This window comes from Aquarana catesbeiana, linkage group LG08 (assembly GCF_042186555.1).
Source record: "Aquarana catesbeiana isolate 2022-GZ linkage group LG08, ASM4218655v1, whole genome shotgun sequence".
In the NCBI taxonomy this organism is placed as follows: Eukaryota; Metazoa; Chordata; class Amphibia; order Anura; family Ranidae; genus Aquarana; species Aquarana catesbeiana.
In genome coordinates, this window is record NC_133331.1 from 25,218,606 (window position 1) to 25,240,896 (window position 22,291).

At 43.5% G+C, this 22,291-nt stretch overlaps 1 protein-coding gene across 1 annotated transcript in view; it reads right to left on the bottom strand.

The window, feature by feature from the left end:
* LOC141106652 (alpha-2-macroglobulin-like) overlaps nucleotides 1-22,291 on the bottom strand; it is a 242,068-nt gene that overhangs the window by 192,485 nt on the left and 27,292 nt on the right. The window contains exons 4-5 of the mRNA XM_073597595.1: nucleotides 21,803-21,855; nucleotides 20,580-20,600 (exon numbers count right to left, since the gene is read on the bottom strand). Of these exons, the coding sequence (XP_073453696.1) occupies nucleotides 20,580-20,600; nucleotides 21,803-21,855 (74 nt within the window). The remainder of the gene's footprint in view (nucleotides 1-20,579; nucleotides 20,601-21,802; nucleotides 21,856-22,291) is intronic.

Genomic DNA, 22,291 nt, shown 5'->3' on the forward strand with positions numbered 1-22,291 from the left:
GGCAGGCTTGTCTTGTTACAGTATTTTAAAGAAAATTACTGGTGTTCTTTTGATCCTATTAGTACCACAGTCAGGCAGCTAGACTATTTACAGTTAGTGCAGTGCGTCTTGCCCACAGTGTTCTGCTAAACCTACAAGTAAGTGGGGTGCGTCCTGCTCACAGTGTTCAGCTAAACCTACAAGTTAGTGGGGTGCGTCCACCTCACAGTGTTCAGCTAAACCTACAAGCTAGTGGGGTGCGTCCTGCTCACAGTGTTCAGCTAGATCCGTTTCTGTTATCTTCTTACTAACAGGCAGGCTTGTCTTGTTACAGTAAATACAGCTACCTGAAGAAAATTGCTGGTGTTCTTTTGATCCTATTAGTACCACAGTCAGGCAGCTAGACTATTTACAGTTAGTGCAGTGCGTCCTGCTCACAGTGTTCTGCTAAACCTACAAGTTAGTGGGGTGCGTCCTGCTCACAGTGTTCAGCTAAACCTACAAGTTAGTGGGGTGCGTCCACCTCACAGTGTTCAGCTAAACCTACAAGCTAGTAGGGTGCGTCCTGCTCACAGTGTTCAGCTAGATCCGTTCCTGTTATCTTCTTACTGACAGGCAGGCTTGTCTTGTTACAGTAAATACAGCTACCTGAAGAAAATTGCTGGTGTTCTTTTGATCCTATTAGTACCACAGTCAGGCAGCTAGACTATTTACAGTTAGTGCAGTGCATCCTGCTCACAGTGTTCTGCTAAACCTACAAGTTAGTGGGGTGCGTCCTGCTCACAGTGTTCAGCTAAACCTACAAGTTAGTGGGGTGCGTCCACCTCACAGTGTTCAGCTAAACCTACAAGCTAGTGGGGTGTGTCCTGCTCACAGTGTTCGGCTAGATCCGTTCCTGTTATCTTCTTACTGACAGGCAGGCTTGTCTTGTTACAGTATTTTAAAGAAAATTGCTGGTGTTCTTTTGATCCTATTAGTACCACAGTCAGGCAGCTAGACTATTTACAGTTAGTGCAGTGCGTCCTGCTCACAGTGTTCTGCTAAACCTACAAGTTAGTGGGGTGCGCCCTGCTCACAGTGTTCAGCTAAACCTACAAGTTAGTGGGGTGCGTCCACCTCACAGTGTTCAGCTAAAGCTACCTGTAGAAGGTTGGTGGTGTTCTCATACTACAGGCAGGCAGTTGATTTTGCTAGCTGCAGTATCAGTACATATATATATATATATATATATATATATATATATATATATATATATCCCAGCTTAGTGCAGCTACAGGCCATTAGTATGTCTGGAAGGCCAAGAAGGAGAGGCAGACAGTCACAAGCCAATAAGAGAGGGCAAGCAGGCTCTGTGTCTAGTGCTGGTCATGGAGACGGTGCATCCTCATCAGCACGTGGCCATGGGACACGCTTGGCCTTTTTTTCGGCAGCTGGCCATGTTGAGCCGCAACATGCGGAAGATTTGGTCGAGTGGATGACCAAGCCGTCCTCATCCTCCTCATCCTCTCTCACCCATGCCCAGGGTACTTTGTCTGGCAAAGCAGCGGCCTCTTCCCTTGTCTCAATGTCATCAGTGACTCCTTCCCTAGCCCCACCATGTCCTCCTGAGGAGTCCCTCGAACTGTTTGACCACAGTGTTGGGTACATGCTCCAGGAGGATGCCCAGCGTTTGGAAGGCTCTGATGATGATACTGAGCTCGATGTAGGCAGTAACACGAGCATGGACAGAGGGGGTGCCCAAGAAGGACAGCAATCTGGCAGTCATGCTCCCCCTGCTGCAGCATACTGCCAGGTTTGCTCCAGTGATGAGGAGGGAGGGGATGATGAGGTCACTGACTCAACGTGGGTGCCTGATAGGAGAGAGGAGGAGGAGGAGGAGGAGGAGGCGGCACATCACCAACGAGGCAGGATGCCCTCCAGGGGCCAGCCTAAGGGCAGCACATTGACTGCATCACACCCCAAAGCTCCACATGTGCAGGGCGCTGCAGTCTCTGCGCGTTATTCAAAAAGTTCTTTGGTGTGGGCCTTTTTTGAGACGAGTGCATCAGATCGCACCGCTGCTATTTGCAACATATGTCTCAAGCGTATCTCGCGTGGCCAAAACATCTCCCGCTTGGGTACCACATGCTTGACCAGACATATGTTGACCTGCCATGCAGTTCGTTGGCAAGCGTATCTAAAAGACCCACACCAAAGAACAAAGAGGACCTCTGCTTGCTCCTCATCAGCTGAGATTTCCAACCCCACTAGACCTTCAGTCCTCTCTGAGACCTGCACTGAGAGGAATGAAGGTGTAGAATTAGGTGTGTCACAGCCACGTACTTGTGGGCAATCTGATTTTGGTACACCGACGTCAGATTGTACCAGGCAAATTTCCTTGCCCCAGCTGCTGCACCGCCGAAAGAAGTTTGCTCCCAGTCATCCACATGCCCAACGGTTGAATGCTAGCTTGGCAAAATTGCTAGCACTTCAACTGCTGCCTTTTCAGTTGGTAGACTCTGCCCCCTTCCGTGAGTTTGTGGAATGTGCGGTTCCTCAGTGGCAGGTACCCAAACGCCACTTTTTCTCACGGAAGGCAATTCCGGCTCTCTACCAGCATGTGGAAGGCAATGTCCATGCCTCGCTGGACAGGGCAGTCAGCGGTAAGGTGCATATTACCGCTGACTCATGGTCCAGCAGGCATGGACAGGGACGTTACCTAAGTTTCACGGCGCATTGGGTGACTCTGCTGGCAGCTGGGAAGGATGCAGGACAAGGTGCAGTAGTGTTGGAGGTTGTTCCGCCACCACGCCTCCAAAATGCTAATGATTGTGACACACCTCTCTCCTCCACCCCCTCCTCTTCTTCTTCCTCCATGGCCTCTTCCTCGGAACCAGCGGTGCTCCGTAGTCGTTCAAGGGGCTACGCAAGTACACAGGCCAAAAGATGCCATGCGGTGCTTGAGCTGGTGTGCTTGGGGGACAGGAGCCACACTGGGGCAGAGGTTCTGTCAGCTCTGCAGGGGCAGGTTCAGAGGTGGTTGACGCCACGCCAACTTAAGGCAGGAATGGTGGTTTGCGACAATGGCACCAACCTCCTCTCTGCCCTCCGACAGGGACAAATGACCCATGTGCCCTGTTTGGCTCACGTCCTTAACTTGGTGGTGCAGCGGTTCTTGGGCAGGTACCTGGGCTTACAGGATGTCCTGAGGCAGGCCAGGAAAGTCTGTGTGCATTTCCGCCGGTCATATAATGCCAGTGCTCGGCTGACGGACCTCCAAAAGGAGTTTAACCTGCCCAAGAACCGCCTAATCTGTGACATGCCCACCAGGTGGAACTCAACGTTGGCCATGCTGCAGCGGCTGCACACGCAGCAGAGGGCCATCAATGAGTACCTGTGCGACTATGGCACCAGGACAGGGTCAGGGGAGCTTGTTTTTTTTTCCCCACGCCAGTGGGCCATGATCAGGGATGCATGCACTGTCCTGTCACCATTTGAGGAGGCCACGAGGATGGTGAGCAGTGACAGTGCATGCATCAGTGACACTGTCCCCCTTGTCCACCTGTTGGAGCACACGCTGCGTGGAATAATGGACAGGGCACTTGAGGCAGAACAGAGGCAGGAAGAGGAGGACTTCCTTAGCTCTCAAGGCCCCCTTTATCCAGACAGTGTTCCTGCGTGCCCGCCGATCACACAGGAAGAGGACGAGGAGGAAGAGGAGGAGGAGGAGGAGGAAGATTGTGTCAGTATGGAGGTGGAGCCTGGCACTCAGCATCAGCAGCAGTCTTTAAGGGATCAGTCCCAAGAAACACATGGACTTGTACGTGGCTGGGAGGAGGTGGCTGTGGACCATGTCGTCCTTAGTGACCCAGAGGACTCCGGACCGAATGCCTCAGCAAACCTACGCTGCATGGCCTCCCTGATCCTGCAAAGCCTGCGTAAGGATCCTCGTATTCGTGGTATCAAGGAGAAGGACCAATACTGGCTGGCAACCCTCCTTGATCCACATTACAAGGGTAAGGTTGCGGACCTTATCTTGCCATCGCAGAGGGAGCAGAGGATGAAACATCTTCGGGAGGCCTTGCAGAAAGGTCTGTGCAACGCGTTCCCAGAGACTGGGAGGTTACAAACTCCTGTTTCTGGAAAACGTGTTGCTGAGGCTTCGGTCAGTCAAAGAAGGAGCGGTGGAGAAGGTTGCCGTCTGACCGATGCGTTCAGACAATTTTTTGGTCCGGAGCCCCAAGGTATGATCGGTTCCAGCAACCATCGCCAGCGTCTGTTTTACATGGTGCAGGAATACCTAGGGGCAAGATCAGACTTGGACACCTTTCCCACCGAAAATCCTCTGGGTTACTGGGTCTTGAGGATGGATCACTGGCCAGAGCTTGCACAGTATGCAATTGAGCTACTGGCCTGTCCTGCATCCAGCGTTCTTTCGGAACGCACATTCAGTGCTGCTGGAGGCGTGGTAACCGATCACAGGGTGCGTCTTTCCACTGACTCGGTCGATCGACTGACCTTCATAAAAATGAATGAGTCTTGGATCACCACCAGCTACCAAGCACCTGATGCTGATGTAACCGAATAATTTTTTTTGAAATCTCAGATCCCTTCAAAGCCTATGCTGATGCTGAGTGACTATCCCTGAGTAATTATCCTCTTCCTCCTCAATCATCACGCTGATAGCTTGTAAGAACATTTTTGGTTCTGGGTGCCACCACCAGTGCCTAAGGCACAATTTTTCAGCCCCTGTTTAACAGGGGCGTGTAATTACAATTTTTGATGCAATACTTTGCAGCAGGGCTCGTTTCTGCATTCCAACTAGAGTGTCTGTGAGGGGTTGCAGTGTTGTGGCACCCGCACCAGTGCCTAAGGCCTAATTTTTCAGCTCCTGTTCAACAGGGGCATGTAATTACAATTCTTGATCTAATATTTCACAGCAGAGCCCTGTGAGGGCTTACAGTGTTGTGGCCACAGCAACACCTAAGGCCCAAATTTCTGCTGAGTATATAGGGCAGGACCCTACTTTCAAACAACTAACTTACAAACGACTCCTACTTGCAAACAGAAGGAGACAACAGGAAGTGAAATCTACCCCTAGGAAGGGAAATTCTCTCCTGTAAGAGTTAATATGGGAAAAACATTTCTCCTTTCCACTGATGCTTTCCAATCCACTGGGACAAAAAGTGAGGTGAAATCTTCTGAAGAGGAGGAAAGACAGCAAAACAAATGTCACAGGGGTGATAACCCTTCCCTATGTTTTCCAAAAAGCTTAAAAAAGATTTTTTGGCTGGAGCTAAACACGTTAAAAATGTACCCGTTCAAAATTACAAAGAGATTCTACTTAACAACAAACCTACAGCCTGTATACTGCTGTTCAGAGTATATAGGGCCTGGTGGCCCCACACCTTTCCTTATTTTAATTTGGGTGCGGGGTTCCCCTTAATATCCATACAAGACCCAAAGGGCCTGGTAATGGACTGGGGGGTACCCATGCCGTTTGTCTCACTGATTTTCATCCATATTGCCAGGACCCGGCATTACATTAAACCCGCAAGAAGTTTTAAATGAGATTTTTTCCTTTAAAAATGACATTTGGTGCAGGGACTGTTCTAAACACGGGAAACACGCGTCACTTTACAGGCATACTATAGACACCCCTCAGGTACGATATTTAAAGGAATATTTCACTTTTTTTTTTTTTACTTTAACCACTTGCCGACCGCCACACGACTATATACGTCGGCAGAATGGCACGGGCAGGCAAAAGGACGTACAGGTACGTCCTTGCCTGCCCGCGGGTGGGGGGTCCGATCGGACCCCCCCCCGGTGCCAGCGGCGGTCGGATCGAGGTCAGGGTCGATCGAAGGTGAGGGGGAGGCCACTCATTCGTGGCTCCCCCCTCGCGATCGCTTCTGGCCAATGATGTGCTTCCTCGGCTTCTGTGAATGTAAACAGAAGCGGAGGAAGTGATGTCATCTCTGCTCGAGACGGTCTTTTCGTCCGGCGCCGAGGAGAGAAGACATCCAAGTAAGTGCACCAACACTACACATACAGTAGAACACGCAGGCACACTTGTCACCCCCCTGTCACCCCCCAGTCACCCCCCGATCACCCCCCTGTACCCCCACACATACTGACACCAATAGCAGGTTTTTTTTTTTTTCTGATTATTGCATTGGTGTCAGTTTGTGTCAGTTATAAGTGTTAGGGCAGTTAGGTTAGCCCCCTTTAGGTCTAGGGTACCCCCCTTAGGTCCAGGGTACCCCCCTAACCCCCCCTAATAAAGTTTTAACCCCGTGATCACCCCCCGTCGCCAGTGTCACTAAGCGATCGTTTTTCTGATCGCTGTATTAGTGACACAGGTGACGCTAGTTAGGGAGGTAAGTATATAGGTTCGCTGTCAGTGTTTTATAGCGACAGGGACCCCCATATACTACCTTCTAAAGGTTTTAACCCCTTGATTGCCCCCTAGTTAACCCTTTCACCAGTGATCACCATATAATTGTTACGGGTGACGCTGGTTAGTTGGTTTGTTTTTTGTAGTTTATTATAGTTTATTACAGTTTATTATAGTTTTAGGGCACCCGCCGTTTATTACCTTATAAAGGTTTAACCCCCTAATTGCCCGGCGGTGATATAAGTTAAGTTTTTAGGGTCAGATAAGGTCTGCGTCGCCCCAGGCAGCGTCAGGTTAGCGCCAGTACCGCTAACACCCACGCACGCAGCATACACCTCCCTTAGTGCTATAGTATCTGAGCGGATCGATATCTGATCCGATCAGATCTATACTCCCCAGCAGTTTAGGGTCCCCCAAAAAAACGCAGTGTTAGCGGGATCAGCCCAGATACCTGCTAGCACCTGCGTTTTGCTCCTCGGCCCAGCCCAGCCCAGCCCACCAAAGTGCAGTATCGATCGATAACTGTCACAAAACACTAAGCACACATAACTGCAGCGTTCGCAGAGTCAGGCCTGATCCCTGCGATCGCTAACAGTTTTTTGGTAGCGTTATGAATCAGTCGCTGACAGTCAGGAGCTTTTTTGCCTGTGAGTCTCACTAGTGTACCCCTAAATTTAGAGGCCAAAATGGCAAATCGAAGGTACACTAGTGAAGAGGCCTACACGTTTCTGAGTATGACAGATAGTGAAGAGGAAGTCACTCATCTGTCAAGTTCAGGCTCAGAATACGATCCTGTAGAGGACAGCGGCTCCATGACAGATAGCTCTGACGATGGAGTTGTGGTCCCTGCTAGGGTCAGGCGTACCAGACCCCGAACTTCTTCTTCTGTCCTTGAAGTGCAAGAACCGCAGGTCCCTCGTATGGAGCAGAGCAGTACTAGTGCCGCTACTCCTTCTGGTGAACTGGCAAGCACCAGCGGCCTAGTACACCCTGGTCGTACATCCAGCACTGCAGTATCACGTGGTGACGTGGCGAGTCCCATAAGTGCAGTTCAAGCTGGTGAGGTGGCAAGCACTAGTAGGGTCCCGCTGCCACCAAGAAGACAAAGACAGGCCCGTCGTGCCCATAGTGCCCTTCCTGCTGCATTGGCCAATCCGAATTGGGTACCCACCACTTCTGCAGCACCCGTATTGCCCCCATTCACTGGCCAACCCGGAATTCAGGTGGAAACAGTTGATTTTACGCCACTGGATTTTTATTCACTGTTTTTCACCGAAGATCTCTATAGATCTATTGTGGACCAAAGCAATTTGTACGCTGGTCAACACATCGCCACTATTCCCCAGTCCTCCCTTGCCAGAGATTGGAGACCAATTACGGTCTCCGAATTTAAGGTCTTTCTGGGCCTTTCCCTCAACATGGGCATAACCAAAAAGAGTGAGTTGCGGTCATATTGGTCCACTGACCCAATTCACCATATGCCCGTGTTCTCTGCCTCCATGACCAGGGCACGATACGAGCAGATTTTGCGGTTCATGCACTTCAACGACAATGAACTCTGTCGTCCTCGTGGAGACCCTGAATACGATCGGCTCTACAAAATTCGGCCCCTCGTAAACCACTTCAACCAACGTTTTGCAGACTTGTTTACTCCCCATCAAGTTGTCTGCGTTGATGAGTCCCTGATTAAATTTTCTGGCCACTTGTCATTCAAACAGTACCTTCCCAGCAAGCGTGCCAGATACGGGGTCAAGATGTATAAGCTCTGTGACAGGGCCACAGGCTATACATGTAGATTTATGGTTTACGAGGGCAAAGATAGTCACGTAGAGCCGACAAACTGCCCTGACTACATAGGAAGCGCTGGCAAGATAGTGTGGGACTTGGTGTCACCCTTATTCGGAAAGGGGTACCACTTGTACGTGGACAATTATTACACGAGCGTGCCACTTTTTAGTCACCTTTTTGATCATCAAATTGGAGCATGTGGCACCGTGCGACCTAATCGCCAGGGCTTTCCTCAGCGGCTTGTAGATTCCCGTCTTAGGCTGGGGGAGAGAGCCTGCTTGCAGTGTAATAATTTGCTCGCTATGAAGTGGAGGGACAATAAGAATGTTTTTGTTCTTACCTCCCTTCATGCAGACACGACGACCCAAATTACTACGACGACTGGTGTTGTGGAGAAACCCCTCTGTGTCCACGAATATAACCAAAATATGGGAGGGGTGGACCTCAACAACCAGTTGTTGGCGCCGTACCTAATTGCCCGTAAGGCCAGACGCTGGTACAAAAAAGTGTCTGTATACTTATTTCAGTTGGCTTTGCTGAACGCTCATGTGCTATACAGAGCTTCAGGACGGACTGGATCCTTCCTTAAATTCCAGGAAGAGATCGTCAGAGCCCTTCTGTTTCCAGACGGTGCTCCACCTCACCTTCCCCAACCAAATGCAGTAGGCCGGCTGCATGAGAGGCATTTTCCTTATGCCATCCCGAGTACCCCTACCCAACAAGCCCCCCAAAGAAAATGTTGTGTCTGCAGAAAGCGCGGATTTAGGCGTGACACCCGGTATTATTGTCCCTCCTGTCCTGGCAATCCTGGTCTTTGCATTGGTGAATGTTTTGAACGCTACCATACACTAGTTGAGTTTTAGCGTAGGGTACAGCACTGCACAGACTAGGACACACTTTCACAGGGTCTCCCAAGATGCCATCGCATTTTGAGAGACCCAAACCTGGAACCGTTACAGTTTTAAAAGTTACAGTTATAAAAAAAAAATGTAAAAAAAAAAAAAAAAGTAAAAAAAAAATAAAATACACAAAAAAATATAAAATAAAAAAAACAAAAATAGTTGTCGTTTTTATTGTTCTCTCTCTCTCTATTTTCTCTCTATTGTTCTTCTCTTTTTTACTGTATTCTATTCTGCAATGTTTTATTGTTATGTTTTAACCATTTTTTTGTTTTCAGGTACGCCATTCAGCTGCAGCGCGGATTTATTTATCTTGACAGCAACAGCGTTTGCTCCCACGATACATAAAGCCGTGACTCCAGCGCTGTCGGAGGTGATTTCACCACCACAGTTACATACTTCAGCATATATGCCGAAGCGTGGGGGCAGCAGTGGAGGAGTGGAGGAGCGATTTGCTCCTGCCTTTTGTGGGAGGATGCCCCCATGCTTCGGCATATATATATTTTAGGTAGGCACAGGTTGCGTTAAATGTTTTATTTTTTACTATGTTTTTTTTTTTTTGTATTTGCTTTGCAGGTATGGTAAGTATTACTGTTATACTGTAATGTTACTTTGTTTTTTGTTAACCATCATTTGCTTAGCAGGTACGCCATTCAGTTGCAGCGCAGATTTATTTATCTTGACAGCAACAGCGTTTGCTCCCACGATACATAAAGCCGTGACTCCAGCGCTGTCGGAGGTGATTTCACCACCACAGTTACATACTTCAGCATATATGCCGAAGCGTGGGGGCAGCAGTGGGTGGAGGAGCGATTTGCTCCTGCCTTTTGTGGGAGGATGCCCCCATGCTTCGGCATATATATATTTTAGGTAGGCACAGGTTGCGTTAAATGTTTTATTTTTTACTATGTTTTTTTTTTTTGTATTTGCTTTGCAGGTATGGTAAGTATTACTGTTATACTGTAATGTTACTTTGTTTTTTGTTAACCATCATTTGCTTAGCAGGTACGCCATTCAGTTGCAGCGCGGATTTATTTATCTTGACAGCAACAGCGTTTGCTCCCACGATACATAAAGCCGTGACTCCAGCGCTGTCGGAGGTGATTTCACCACCACAGTTACATACTTCAGCATATATGCCGAAGCGTGGGGGCAGCAGTGGGTGGAGGAGCGATTTGCTCCTGCCTTTTGCGGGAGGATGCCCCCATGCTTCGGCATATATAAAACGGTGCATGTATGCCCATCATTAGAAGTGGGTGGATGAAGGGAGGTATTCTAATGGTGGGCATACCCACCGATCAAGATCTTTTTTTCGTTCAGCCCACAGGCTGCATGAAAAAAAAGTTTACAATGTATGCCCAACAAGGACCAGCAATGTACTGGTATGTTGCTGGACTTTGAGTGGTTATACCAGAATGATGCCTGCAGGTTTAGGTATCATCTTGGTATCATTCTTTTCAGCCAGCGGTCGGCTTTCATGTAAAAGCAATCCTAGCGGCTAATTAGCCTCTAGACTGCTTTTACAAGCAGTGGGAAGGAATGCCCCCCCCACCGTCTTCCATGTTTTTCTCTGGCTCTCCTGTCCCAACAGGGAACCTGAGAATGCAGCCGGTGATTCAGCCAGCTGACCATAGAGCTGATCAGAGACCAGAATGGCTCCAAACATCTCTATGGCCTAAGAAACCGGAAGCTACGAGCATTTCATGACTTAGATTTCGCCGGATGTAAACAGCGCCATTGGGAAATTGGGAAAGCATTTTATCACACCGATCTTGGTGTGGTCAGATGCTTTAAGGGCAGAGGAGAGATCTAGGGTCTAATAGACCCCAATTTTTTCAAAAAAGAGTACCTGTCACTACCTATTGCTATCATAGGGGATATTTACATTCCCTGAGATAACAATAAAAATGATTAAAAAAAAAAAAAAAATGAAAGGAACAGTTTAAAAATAAGATAAAAAAGCAAAAAAATAATAAGGAAAAAAAAAAAAAAAAAAAAAAAAGCACCCCTGCCCCCACCTGCTCTCGCACAAAGGCGAACGCAAGCGTCGGTCTGGCGTCAAATGTAAACAGCAATTGCACCATGCATGTGAGGTATCACCGCGAAGGTCAGATCGAGGGCAGTAATTTTAGCAGTAGACCTCCTCTGTAAATCTAAAGTGGTAACCTGTAAAGGCTTTTAAAGACTTTTAAAAATGTATTTAGTTTGTCGCCACTGCACGTTTGTGCGCAATTTTAAAGCATGTCATGTTTGGTATTCATGTACTCGGCCTAAGATCATCTTTTTTATTTCATCAAACATTTGGGCAATATAGTGTGTTTTAGTGCATTAAAATGTTAAAAAGTGTGTTTTTTCCCCAAAAAATGCGTTTGAAAAATCGCTGCGCAAATACTGTGTGAAAAAAAAATGAAACACCCACCATTTTAATCTGTAGGGCATTTGCTTTAAAAAAATATATAATGTTTGGGGGTTCAAAGTAATTTTCTTGCAAAAAAAAATAATTTTTTCATGTAAACAAAAAGTGTCAGAAAGGGCTTTGTCTTCAAGTGGTTAGAAGAGTGGGTGATGTGTGACATAAGCTTCTAAATGTTGTGCATAAAATGCCAGGACAGTTCAAAACCCCCCCAAATGACCCCATTTTGGAAAGTAGACACCCCAAGCTATTTGCTGAGAGGCATGTCGAGTCCATGGAATATTTTATATTGTGACACAAGTTGCAGGAAAAAGACAAATTTTTTTTTTTTTTGGCACAAAGTTGTCACTAAATGATATATTGCTCAAACATGCCATGGGAATATGTGAAATTACACCCCAAAATACATTCTGTTGCTTCTCCTGAATACAGGGATACCCCATGTGTGAGACTTTTTGGGAGCCTAGCCGCGTACGGGACCCCGAAAACCAAGCACCGCCTTCAGGCTTTCTAAGGGCGTAAATTTTTGATTTCACTCTTCACTGCCTATCACAGTTTCGGAGGCCATGGAATGCCCAGATGGCATAAACCCCCCCAAATGACCCCATTTTGGAAAATAGACACCCAAAGCCATTTGCTGAGAGGTATAGTGAGTATTTTGCAGACCTCACTTTTTGTCACAAACTTTTGAAAATTGAAAAAAGAAAAAAAAAATATGTTTTTCTTGTCTTTCTTCATTTTCAAAAACAAATGAGAGCTGCAAAATACTCGCCATGCCTCTCAGCAAATAGCTTGGGGTGTCTACTTTCCAAAATGGGGTCATTTTGGGGGGTTTTGTGCTATCTTGGCATTTTATGGCCTTCGAAACTGTGATGGGTAGTGAGGAGTGAAATCAAAAATTAACGCCCTTAGAAATCCTGAAGGCGGTGATTGGATTTCGGGGCCCCGTATGAAGCTAGGCTCCCAAAAAGTGCCACTCATGTGGTATCCCCATACTCAGGAGAAGCAGCAGAATCTATTTTGGGGTGTAATTCCACATATGCCCATGGCCTGTGTGAGCAATATATCATTTAGTGACAACTTTGTGCAAAAAAAAAAAAAAATTGTCACTTTCCCGCAACTTGTGTCAAAATATAAAATATTCCATGGACTCAACATGCCTCTCAGCAAATAGCTTGGGGTGTCTACTTTCCAAAATGGGGTCATTTGGGGGGGGGGGTTTGTGCCATCTTGGCATTTTATGGCCTTCAAAACTGTGATAGGTAGTGAGGAGTGAAATCAAAAATTTATGCCCTTAGAAATCCTGAAGGCGGTGCTTGGTTTTCGGGGCCCCGTACGCGGCTAGGCTCCCAAAAAGTCCCACACATGTGGTATCCCCGTACTCAGGAGAAGCAGCAGAATGTATTTTGGGGTGTAATTCCACATATGCCCATGGCATGTTTGAGCAATATATCATTTAGTGACAACTTTGTGCAAAAAAAAAAAAATTGTCACTTTCCCGCAACTTGTGTCAAAATATAAAATATTCCATGGACTCAACATGCCTCTCAGCAAATAGCTTGAGGTGTCTATTTTCCAAAATGGGGTCATTTGGGGGGGTTTTGTGCCATCTTGGCATTTTATGGCCTTCAAAACTGTGATAGGTAGTGAGGAGTGAAATCAAAAATGTATGCCCTTAGAAATCCTGAAGGCGGTGCTTGGTTTTCGGGGCCCCGTACGCGGCTAGGCTCCCAAAAAGTCCCACACATGTGGTATCCCCGTACTCAGGAGAAGCAGCAGAATGTATTTTGGGGTGTAATTCCACATATGCCCATGGCATGTTTGAGCAATATATCATTTAGTGACAACTTTGTGCAAAAAAAAAAAAAAATTGTCACTTTCCCGCAACTTTTGTCAAAAAATAAAATATTCCATGGACTCAACATGCCTCTCAGCAAATAGCTTGGGGTGTCTACTTTCCAAAATGGGGTCATTTGGGGGGGGTTTGTGCCATCTTGGCATTTTATGGCCTTCAAAACTGTGATAGGTAGTGAGGAGTGAAATCAAAAATTTATGCCCTTAGAAATCCTGAAGGCGGTGCTTGGTTTTCGGGGCCCCGTACGCGGCTAGGCTCCCAAAAAGTCCCACACATGTGGTATCCCCATACTCAGGAGAAGCAGCTAAATGTATTTTGGGGTGCAATTCCATATATGCCCATGGCCTGTGTGAGCAATATATCATTTAGTGACAACTTTGTGCAAAAAAAAAAAAAAATGTCACATTCCCGCAACTTGTGTCAAAAAATAAACTATTCCATGGACTCAACATGCCTCTCAGCAAATAGCTTGGGGTGTCTACTTTCCAAAATGGGGTCATTTGGGGGGGTTTTGTGCCATCTTGGCATTTTATGGCCTTCAAAACTGTGATAGGTAGTGAGGAGTGAAATCAAAAATGTATGCCCTTTGAAATCCTGAAGGCGGTGCTTGGTTTTCGGGGCCCCGTACGCGGCTAGGCTCCCAAAAAGTCCCACACGTGTGGTATCCCCATACTCAGGAGAAGTAGCTGAATGTATTTTGGGGTGCAATTCCACATATGCCCATGGCTTGTGTGAGCAATATATCATTTAGTGACAACTTTTTGTAATTTTTTTTTTTTTTTATTTATTTTTTTTTTTTTTGTCATTATTCAATCACTTGGGACAAAAAAAATAAATATTCAATGAGTTCAACATGCCTCTCAGCAATTTCCTTGGGGTGTCTACTTTCCAAAATGGGGTCATTTGGGGGGGTTTTGTACTGCCCTGCCATTTTAGCACCTCATGAAATGACATAGGCAGTCATAAACTAAAAGCTGTGTAAATTCCAGAAAATGTACCCTAGTTTGTAGACGCTATAACTTTTGCGCAAACCAATAAATATACGCTTATTGACATTTTTTTTACCAAAGACATGTTGCCGAATACATTTTGGCCTAAATGTATGACTAAAATTGAGTTTATTGGATTTTTTTTATAACAAAAAGTAGAAAATATCATTTTTTTTCAAAATTTTCGGTCTTTTTCCGTTTATAGCGCAAAAAATAAAAACAGCAGAGGTGATCAAATACCATCAAAAGAAAGCTCTATTTGTGGGAAGAAAAGGACGCAAATTTCGTTTGGTTACAGCATTGCATGACCGCGCAATTAGCAGTTAAAGCGACGCAGTGCCAAATTGTAAAAAGTGCTCTGGTCAGGAAGGGGGTAAATCCTTCCGGGGCTGAAGTGGTTAAGCATCATTAAAATCACTGCTCCCGAAAAAACGGCCGTTTTTAAAAGTTTTTTTTGCATTGATACATGTCCCCTGGGGTAGGACCCGGGTCCCCAAACCCTTTTTAGGACAATACCATGCAAATTAGCCTTTAAAATGAGCACTTTTGATTTCGAACGTTCGAGTCCCATAGACGTCAATGGGGTTCTAACGTTCGTGCGAACTTTCGGTCCATTCGCAGGTTCTGGTGCGAACCGAACCGGGGGGTGTTCGGCTCATCCCTAATTATAAGTTAGTGAGTAAGTTAGTTAGTTAGTTAGTTAGTTAGTTATTATTTTGGATTGTTTGGATTTTCTTTCTTATTTCCAAATTTTCCCATTTCCGAATTTCCAAATTTTCGAGTTTCTGAATTTTCGAATTTTCGGATTTTTGAATTTTCCAAATATTAGATTTCCCAAATTTCCAAATTTTTGATTTTACCTATTTACGAATTCCGAATTTTCGAATTTACGAATTTACAAAAAAAAAACCAAATGAAACGGAAACGAAATCAAACAAATTTTTTGGCAGTGCACATGTCTACTCTGCCCCCTCTTTCCCCCTCAGTTGTTCTTACTTTGAATCTGATGCATAGACCTTCAAGAAAACTTATTTAAAGTCACAGTCCACCTTTGGGACCATGTTTCATGTTACACCCATATTTGAAAAGTGGATACATTCTCCAACCGTCCACCCTCAACCCCCCTTCTATGAATCACAGGGTGCTTTTCCCTGCACTTCCTGCATCCTTTTTTTTATTTATTGGGCTTGTGTGTGGCTCCACTCACACAACCATGACACCCATTCACAGGGATCTTCAAATGGGAAGACTACACATCCCATCTGCCACAGAGGCAAGGGAATTTACAGATCACACCAGCACAAGTGTCATGATATCACCACACTTGTAATTTACATAGGGACATGGGCCTGCAGGAGACAATGCAGGAGATTGTGAATTTCACCCATGATGCACTGCATTGGGTTGCAATGTTCTGCAGGTTTGAATGCAAAATTGTACTAAATGCACATTTATTTACTTTATTAATACGAGTGTTATTATTACATTTTTGCAAAAGGTCAATTATTAGACATGTGCACTTCCGAAAAATTTGTCCGCTTTCGTTTTAGTTTAATTTGTTTTTTTTATTCTTTCCGTTTCTGGTCATTCGTTATGATCGAAATTCATTAATTCAAGTAAATTTGTAACTTCGGGAAAAAGTTTAATTCATTATGTTCCATTCGTTTAGATACAGATTAAAAAAAAATGGAAAATCCGAAAAGTAGAAAATGAGAAAATACGAAAAATCGAATATCCGAAATAATAACAAACTAACAAATAATAACTAATTATGAAATTATAGGTATTGGAAATTTCTTTCAAATTTGGCTGTTAGTGAACGTAACGAAGACGAATTTATCCGATGTTACGAATTATCTGAAATAACGAATGCCGCATGTAAATGAATGGAACGTAACAAAATAATAATAATAAATAATAACAACTTATTATTATTGTTAACTATTATTAATTTGTTCTGTTCCAATTGTTTAGATGCGGCCTTTGTTATTTCGGATAATTCGTAACTTCGGATAAATTTGTAGTCATTACGTTCGCTGACAGCCAAATTTGAAAGGAAATTCCAATACCTATAATTTCATAGTTAGTTATTATTAGTTAGTTATTTTGGATATTCGAATTTTCGTATTTCCTGATTTTCTACTTTTTGATTTTCTGAGTTAGTTATTATTAGTTAGTTTGTCAGTTAGTTATTTTTTTGAATTTTCATATTTTTTCTTATTTTCAGATTTAAAAATTTATGAATTTTCAATTTACGAATTTTCAAATTTACGAATTGTGATCACAACGAATAACCCAAAAAACGAAAGAAAAAAAAAAAGAATGAAACGAAAACGAACAGATTTTTTTCGACAGTGCACATGTCTAGTGGGCAGTCAAGGGGCAGTAAAACCATAGCTCAACTGACTGTTTTACTGCCCCCCCCCCCCCCGGCTGCCTGTGTGAAAGAGCCCTTACTATGGAACTCCATTAACAGTAGCCTTGTCCAATAATGACTCAGAAAGAAATTTAAGTTAAAAATTGGCAAAATCAGAGCTTTATTGAAGTGTTGCAATGTAAAATAAGGCAAAACACTTTGCAAACAGGAATACCATTGCCAGTCACAGGTATACTTTGGCTACTTGTACAATAGCTAAACCACAGTCTAATGCAGCCTCAACCTTTTAACCCTGGAGGAACCCCAAAAATAATTTTCAGGTCTCGAGGAACTCTTACTAAAACCAATTTATCAGGGGTCAATAGGAACAATGTCCCTTATACTGGTGGCCAATGGGAAGAATGTCCACCTTAAAGTGGTGCTCAGAATGCCACCCTTAAAGACAGCTAAAAAGATATTTGGTGTCATGCTGCTGGCTTTGCTAAGTGATGCTGAACCTCGAACTCTGTAGGCACCATCAAAAAGGTGGTTCATCAGCCACAGCTCAGGGAACCCCTAGCAACCTCTGGAGGAACCCTGGTTGAGAATGGCTGGTCTAATTCGTACCAGAAATACATTCAACCACCCCAAAAACCCATTTCCAGGCAAAAACAGTAAGCAACAGCACAGCTACTGGCAAGCCAAGCATCTGGCAAAAAAAAGCTTTGATGACCAACTAACTTCATGTAGCGAGGATAGGAACCTCAAGGTCAGTGAATGTACATTGGGTATAGAAAAGATTCACCCCTTTAAAATGATCACTTTTTTGCTTTGCAGCCTGAAATGAAGACAGATACAGTTTTTTATTTTAGCCAGCTGTATTTACTAGTGCAACTTATAGGCATCATTCACTGGACATTAAAATAACATTATAAAAACGCCAGTAGCTTTGCAGTGAGTTTTTCAAAGTTTTTCCATGTTCATGCAATAGCGTTTTTAAGCTTTTATTAGTGTTTTTTTATTTTACATAATTTTTATTTTTTTTTCCAATGGATCAAAGACATTAAACGCTGGTGAGCTTCATTTTTGAGTGGTTATTGGCATTTATCAGCGTTTTTGAACTTAGAGAGAGCGTTTTTACAGCTAAAAAAAACAGCTGGAAAAACTCCTCTCAGAACGCACTCGTTTTGTTTTGTTTTTTACAGCCAAAAAACGCCCCAGCCAAAAACTGCTGATAACAGCCTATGTATTCATGGACACATAGGATAATATGATGGGCAGTTTATTGACTGTAGAAAAAAAAGTCTGAAGTCAAAAACAGCAGCTGTAAAAACTTCCAAAAATGTCCAGTGTGCATGAGGTCATAACATGCAAGTAAAAAGATATACATTTTGATAACAGAAAACAAATACTCCTGCGCACAAGTGAGCCAACCAGGTGGGCTAGAGTTTATAGTGGACAACGCCTCAGGCCTCTCTGCCCTCAGGGATAGGGGTATCCTAGTAGTCAAAAGTGAAATAGAAAAAAAGAGGTCTCTGTATAATTATTTATGGGACAAAATTATGAACCACCATGTTTGCCCATCATGTGTGCCCACTCTTTGACTGTTGTCGCTTGATTACTTTTATTGTTTATGTCTGGTCTATGCACTGACAGAGAGAGACTTTTTGACAATTCACTGTGAGTACAGATGTTTGTAACATCATCTGCATTGTTCTATGGGTACCTAGCTAGTCGATCATATAGGTGTGTGTGTGTCCACTTATGTAAATTGGGCGTCACTCTCTTGCTGAGAACTGCCCACAATCTGTGGGTGGGACCTCTGAACCCCTCTGGGAGGTGCCTCATGAGTGAACACTTTTGTATGTGTGTGTATATATATATATCTATATCTATATATATAGATATATATATATTTATATATATATATCTATATATATAGATATATATATAAAGCTGAAGGAGACAACACTGCTGGGCTCTGAGGAAGAAGGTATCCCTTCGAAATGCATCAGCCGGCAGTGGCCCTTAAAACCTTCTTCATTACCATCTGGAGTCTGTTGCCGTGAGACTGATGGCCATCATCTGAAGGCTATTTATATTGCAGTTTTCTTTCACGTGTTTGTGACTAGTTTTTGATTGACTTTTTTAATAAAATATATCCAAGGATAATGCACAAAGTTGGTGCGCCCTCTTTTTTCTATTTCTCTAAAAAGACATAACTCTGACATGTCAGAAAAAAATTAAAAATTAAAAATTAAAAACAGAATCACTGAGTTGGAAAAAAGATCACCCCCCTTTTGTCGGTATTTTGTTGAACTCCATTTTGTTTTAATTACAGCCTTCAGTCTATTGGGGTTTGTCTTCACTAACTTTGCACATCTCAGTAAACCTTCTTCCCATTGACAACTTTCTGGCAGAGGGCAGCAGATGACCACCGTAAACGCACCTTGATGATTCTGAGGCTACATGGAAATAGGTGTTATGGTGTTATGGTCAGAAGAGACTAAAACTTAATCATTTGGCCTCAACACCAAACGACCAGGATGCATTGCCCCTATTAGTTAGAGGCATGTTGTAATATCCTATATAAACTTGATTTTATTGTTATTCTGTATGCTATGAGGAAGGCTTCGGCCGAAACATGTCAAAAGTTTAGATGTAGCTCTGCTGTTTGTGCTCAATAAAGGAACATAAGAAGAAGCATTTGTGTTGCCGGCATTTTTGTTTACCAAACAATATACCTGGCAGAAATCCAATACAGCTCACCATCCAAATACCACCATTCCTACAGTAAAGCATGGAGGTGGTAATATCCTGTTATGGGGTGGTAATATCCTGTTATGGGGGGTGGAAATATCCTGTCATGGGAGGTGGTAACATCGTGTTATGGGGGTGGTAATATCCTGTTATGGGGGGTGGTAATATCCTGTCATGGGAGGTGGTAATATCCTGATATGGGGGGTGGTAATATCATGTTATGGGGGGTGGTAATATCCTGCTATGGGGGTGTTTCTCTTCAGCAGGGACTGGGGCACTTGTCAGGATAGAAGAAAAATGGATGGGGCAAATTACCATAAAATTCTTGAGGAAAATCTGCTGCCCTCTGCCAGAAAGTTGTCAATGGGAAGAAGGTTTACCTTCCAACATGACAATGACACAAAGCACACAGCAAAAATGGCTGTAAGAAAAAAAATAGTGAATGCCCTTGCATGGCCTAGGCAGAGTCCAGACTTAAACCCCATTGAAAATCTGTGGAATGATTTGAAGACTGCAGTCCACAAATGATCACCATCAAATTTAACTGAACTTGAGCAGTTCTGCAAAGAGTGGGCAAATATTGCAAAGTCTAGATGTGGAAAACTAATAAACACATAACCCAACAGACTAAAGGCTGGATTTAAAGCAAAAGGTGGTCCAACAAAATACTGAAATAAGGGGGTGATCCTCTTTCCAACTCAGTTATTTCCTCTTTGAATTTTCAAAAGAAAAAAAAATTCCGACATGTTGATATTATATCTTTCACATGAATGTTATACGTTGTACTAAATACAGCTGGATAAAACAAAAACTGTTTATTTTAAAGGGAGTGATTCTTTTCTATAACCACTCTATACCACAGCACTACAATAAAAAGTTACTCAGTGTTTACCTTGGCAGTAGATGGTGCTTTGTCCAGTGTGCGGGTGGCACCTTAATGAGCCCAGGAACCCTTGATTACATTATTTATAAAAAACTGCTTTTTGGATGAGAGGCTATGCTATTTCTAAGTACAGATTAAACAGGGAGTGTCATATATATTTCATGCAGATGGTGAATGAATGATGATAGGAATTTGCATGTAATCACACACTACTAGTATTTTAGTCAAGTCACCATAATTACCAGCATGTTGCTAACAGATTTGTTATACTTTTTTACCTGTATTTCTACAAGTGGAAGCTGAAAAAGAAAAAAGGAGAAACCATTTTATTTACAGTTAAATTGAACTCTAGGCAGATATAAAGACACAAATTATTGTAGTACTGTAGTTGTAGATTCACCATTAAGACCCCTTTCACACTAGGGCTGCGGCTGCGTTAGCGCTAAAGCACCCCTCGTTTTGGCGGCACTTTAGCGCTGTTTAAGCTGCGCTTTTCAGCTGCTAGCAGTGCGCTTTTAACCCCAAAGAAGGGGTTAAAAAAGCTTCTGTTGCAGTGCTTCTGAAGCGCTTTTCAGGCATTTTGGAAGCGCTGCCTATTTATTTCAATAGGCAGGGCATTCTAGGAGCGACATATACAGCACTCCCAAACCAAAGATGCCGCTTGATGGACTTTTCCTAACGTCCCGTAAGTGCACCGCCCCAGTGTGAAAAGTCACACTGAAATCAATGGGAGGCGGTTTTCAGGCGCTATTTAGAGGCTATGTCTAGTGCTAAAATACCTGAAAAGCCCCTCAGTGTGAAAGGCGTCTGAACACATTTTTTACCCTCGAGAATAAAATAATGGTAGTTTTTTTCAGTAAAAAATACAATCAAGTTCATTTTGGGGCACACAAACACAATATATTACCCAATTTTTGGTAAAATATAAAAGAGGAGGTTGTGCTGAGTAAAAAGATACTCAAAATGTCAAACCTTAACTGGTTCCCAACCGGCTCACGCAAATATACTGCAGCACAATGGCTCTCCTGGGCGAAATCCCGTATCGGGATGTCCTTCCTTTTTTCGGCCACCAGAGGGCATGGCAGGGGACCCGATGAGCGTGGCTGGCGGGCACGTTTGTCGCCGGCCACGCGCGATCACGTGCACGAGTGCCAGCACAGGGATTTGTGTGTGTAAAGCTGGTAATACATTATCCAATTTTCTAATTCAATTTCCTTTAGATTTACCTTCAACTGTGTAGTAGGAGGGCCTCCCTGATTGCATACAAATTGAAAGTGTTTAGGTGTGACCTCATATTATATGGTTTTGGTAAATCTAAAGGAAAATTGTACAATAGAATTGTATAATGTATGGCCAGCCCAATACCAATTCCAGGTCAGTTACTCTAAGAACTGAATGAAAGATTCCACATTTCAACCAGGCAGCTTGCGTTTTCAAGAGGGTAACAATGGGAGCTTCATTATTTTTCTTATGTCAGGTTTGTTTTAACTTGAAAACTTACCATTCTGTTTTCTGGTTGGTAATCTTCATTAATGGCCATAATTCTAAATTTAACTGCAAACATAAATAAAGTATTAATATTATTAATCACAAACACTATGCATGATGTTTGTGTATAGAAAACCCATAATGGGTATGTAAGATGAAACCATACTAATTTAACATAATAAAATAGTATTAAAAATATTACAGACATTTTGATAGATGAAGAGTGAAGCTCAGTTAAACCAAAAAGCTAATGGTATAATGGTATACAGTGCCTTAAAAAAGTATTCATACCCTTTGAAATTTTCCACATTTTGTCATGTTACAACCAAAAACGTAAATGTATTTTATTGGGATTTTATGTGTGGGACCGACACAAAGTGGCACATAATTGTGAAGTGGAAGGAAAATGATAAATGGTTTTCTAATTTTTTTACAAATAAATGTGTGAAAAGTGTGGCGTGCATTTTTATTCAGCCCCCTTTACTCTGATACCCCTAACTAA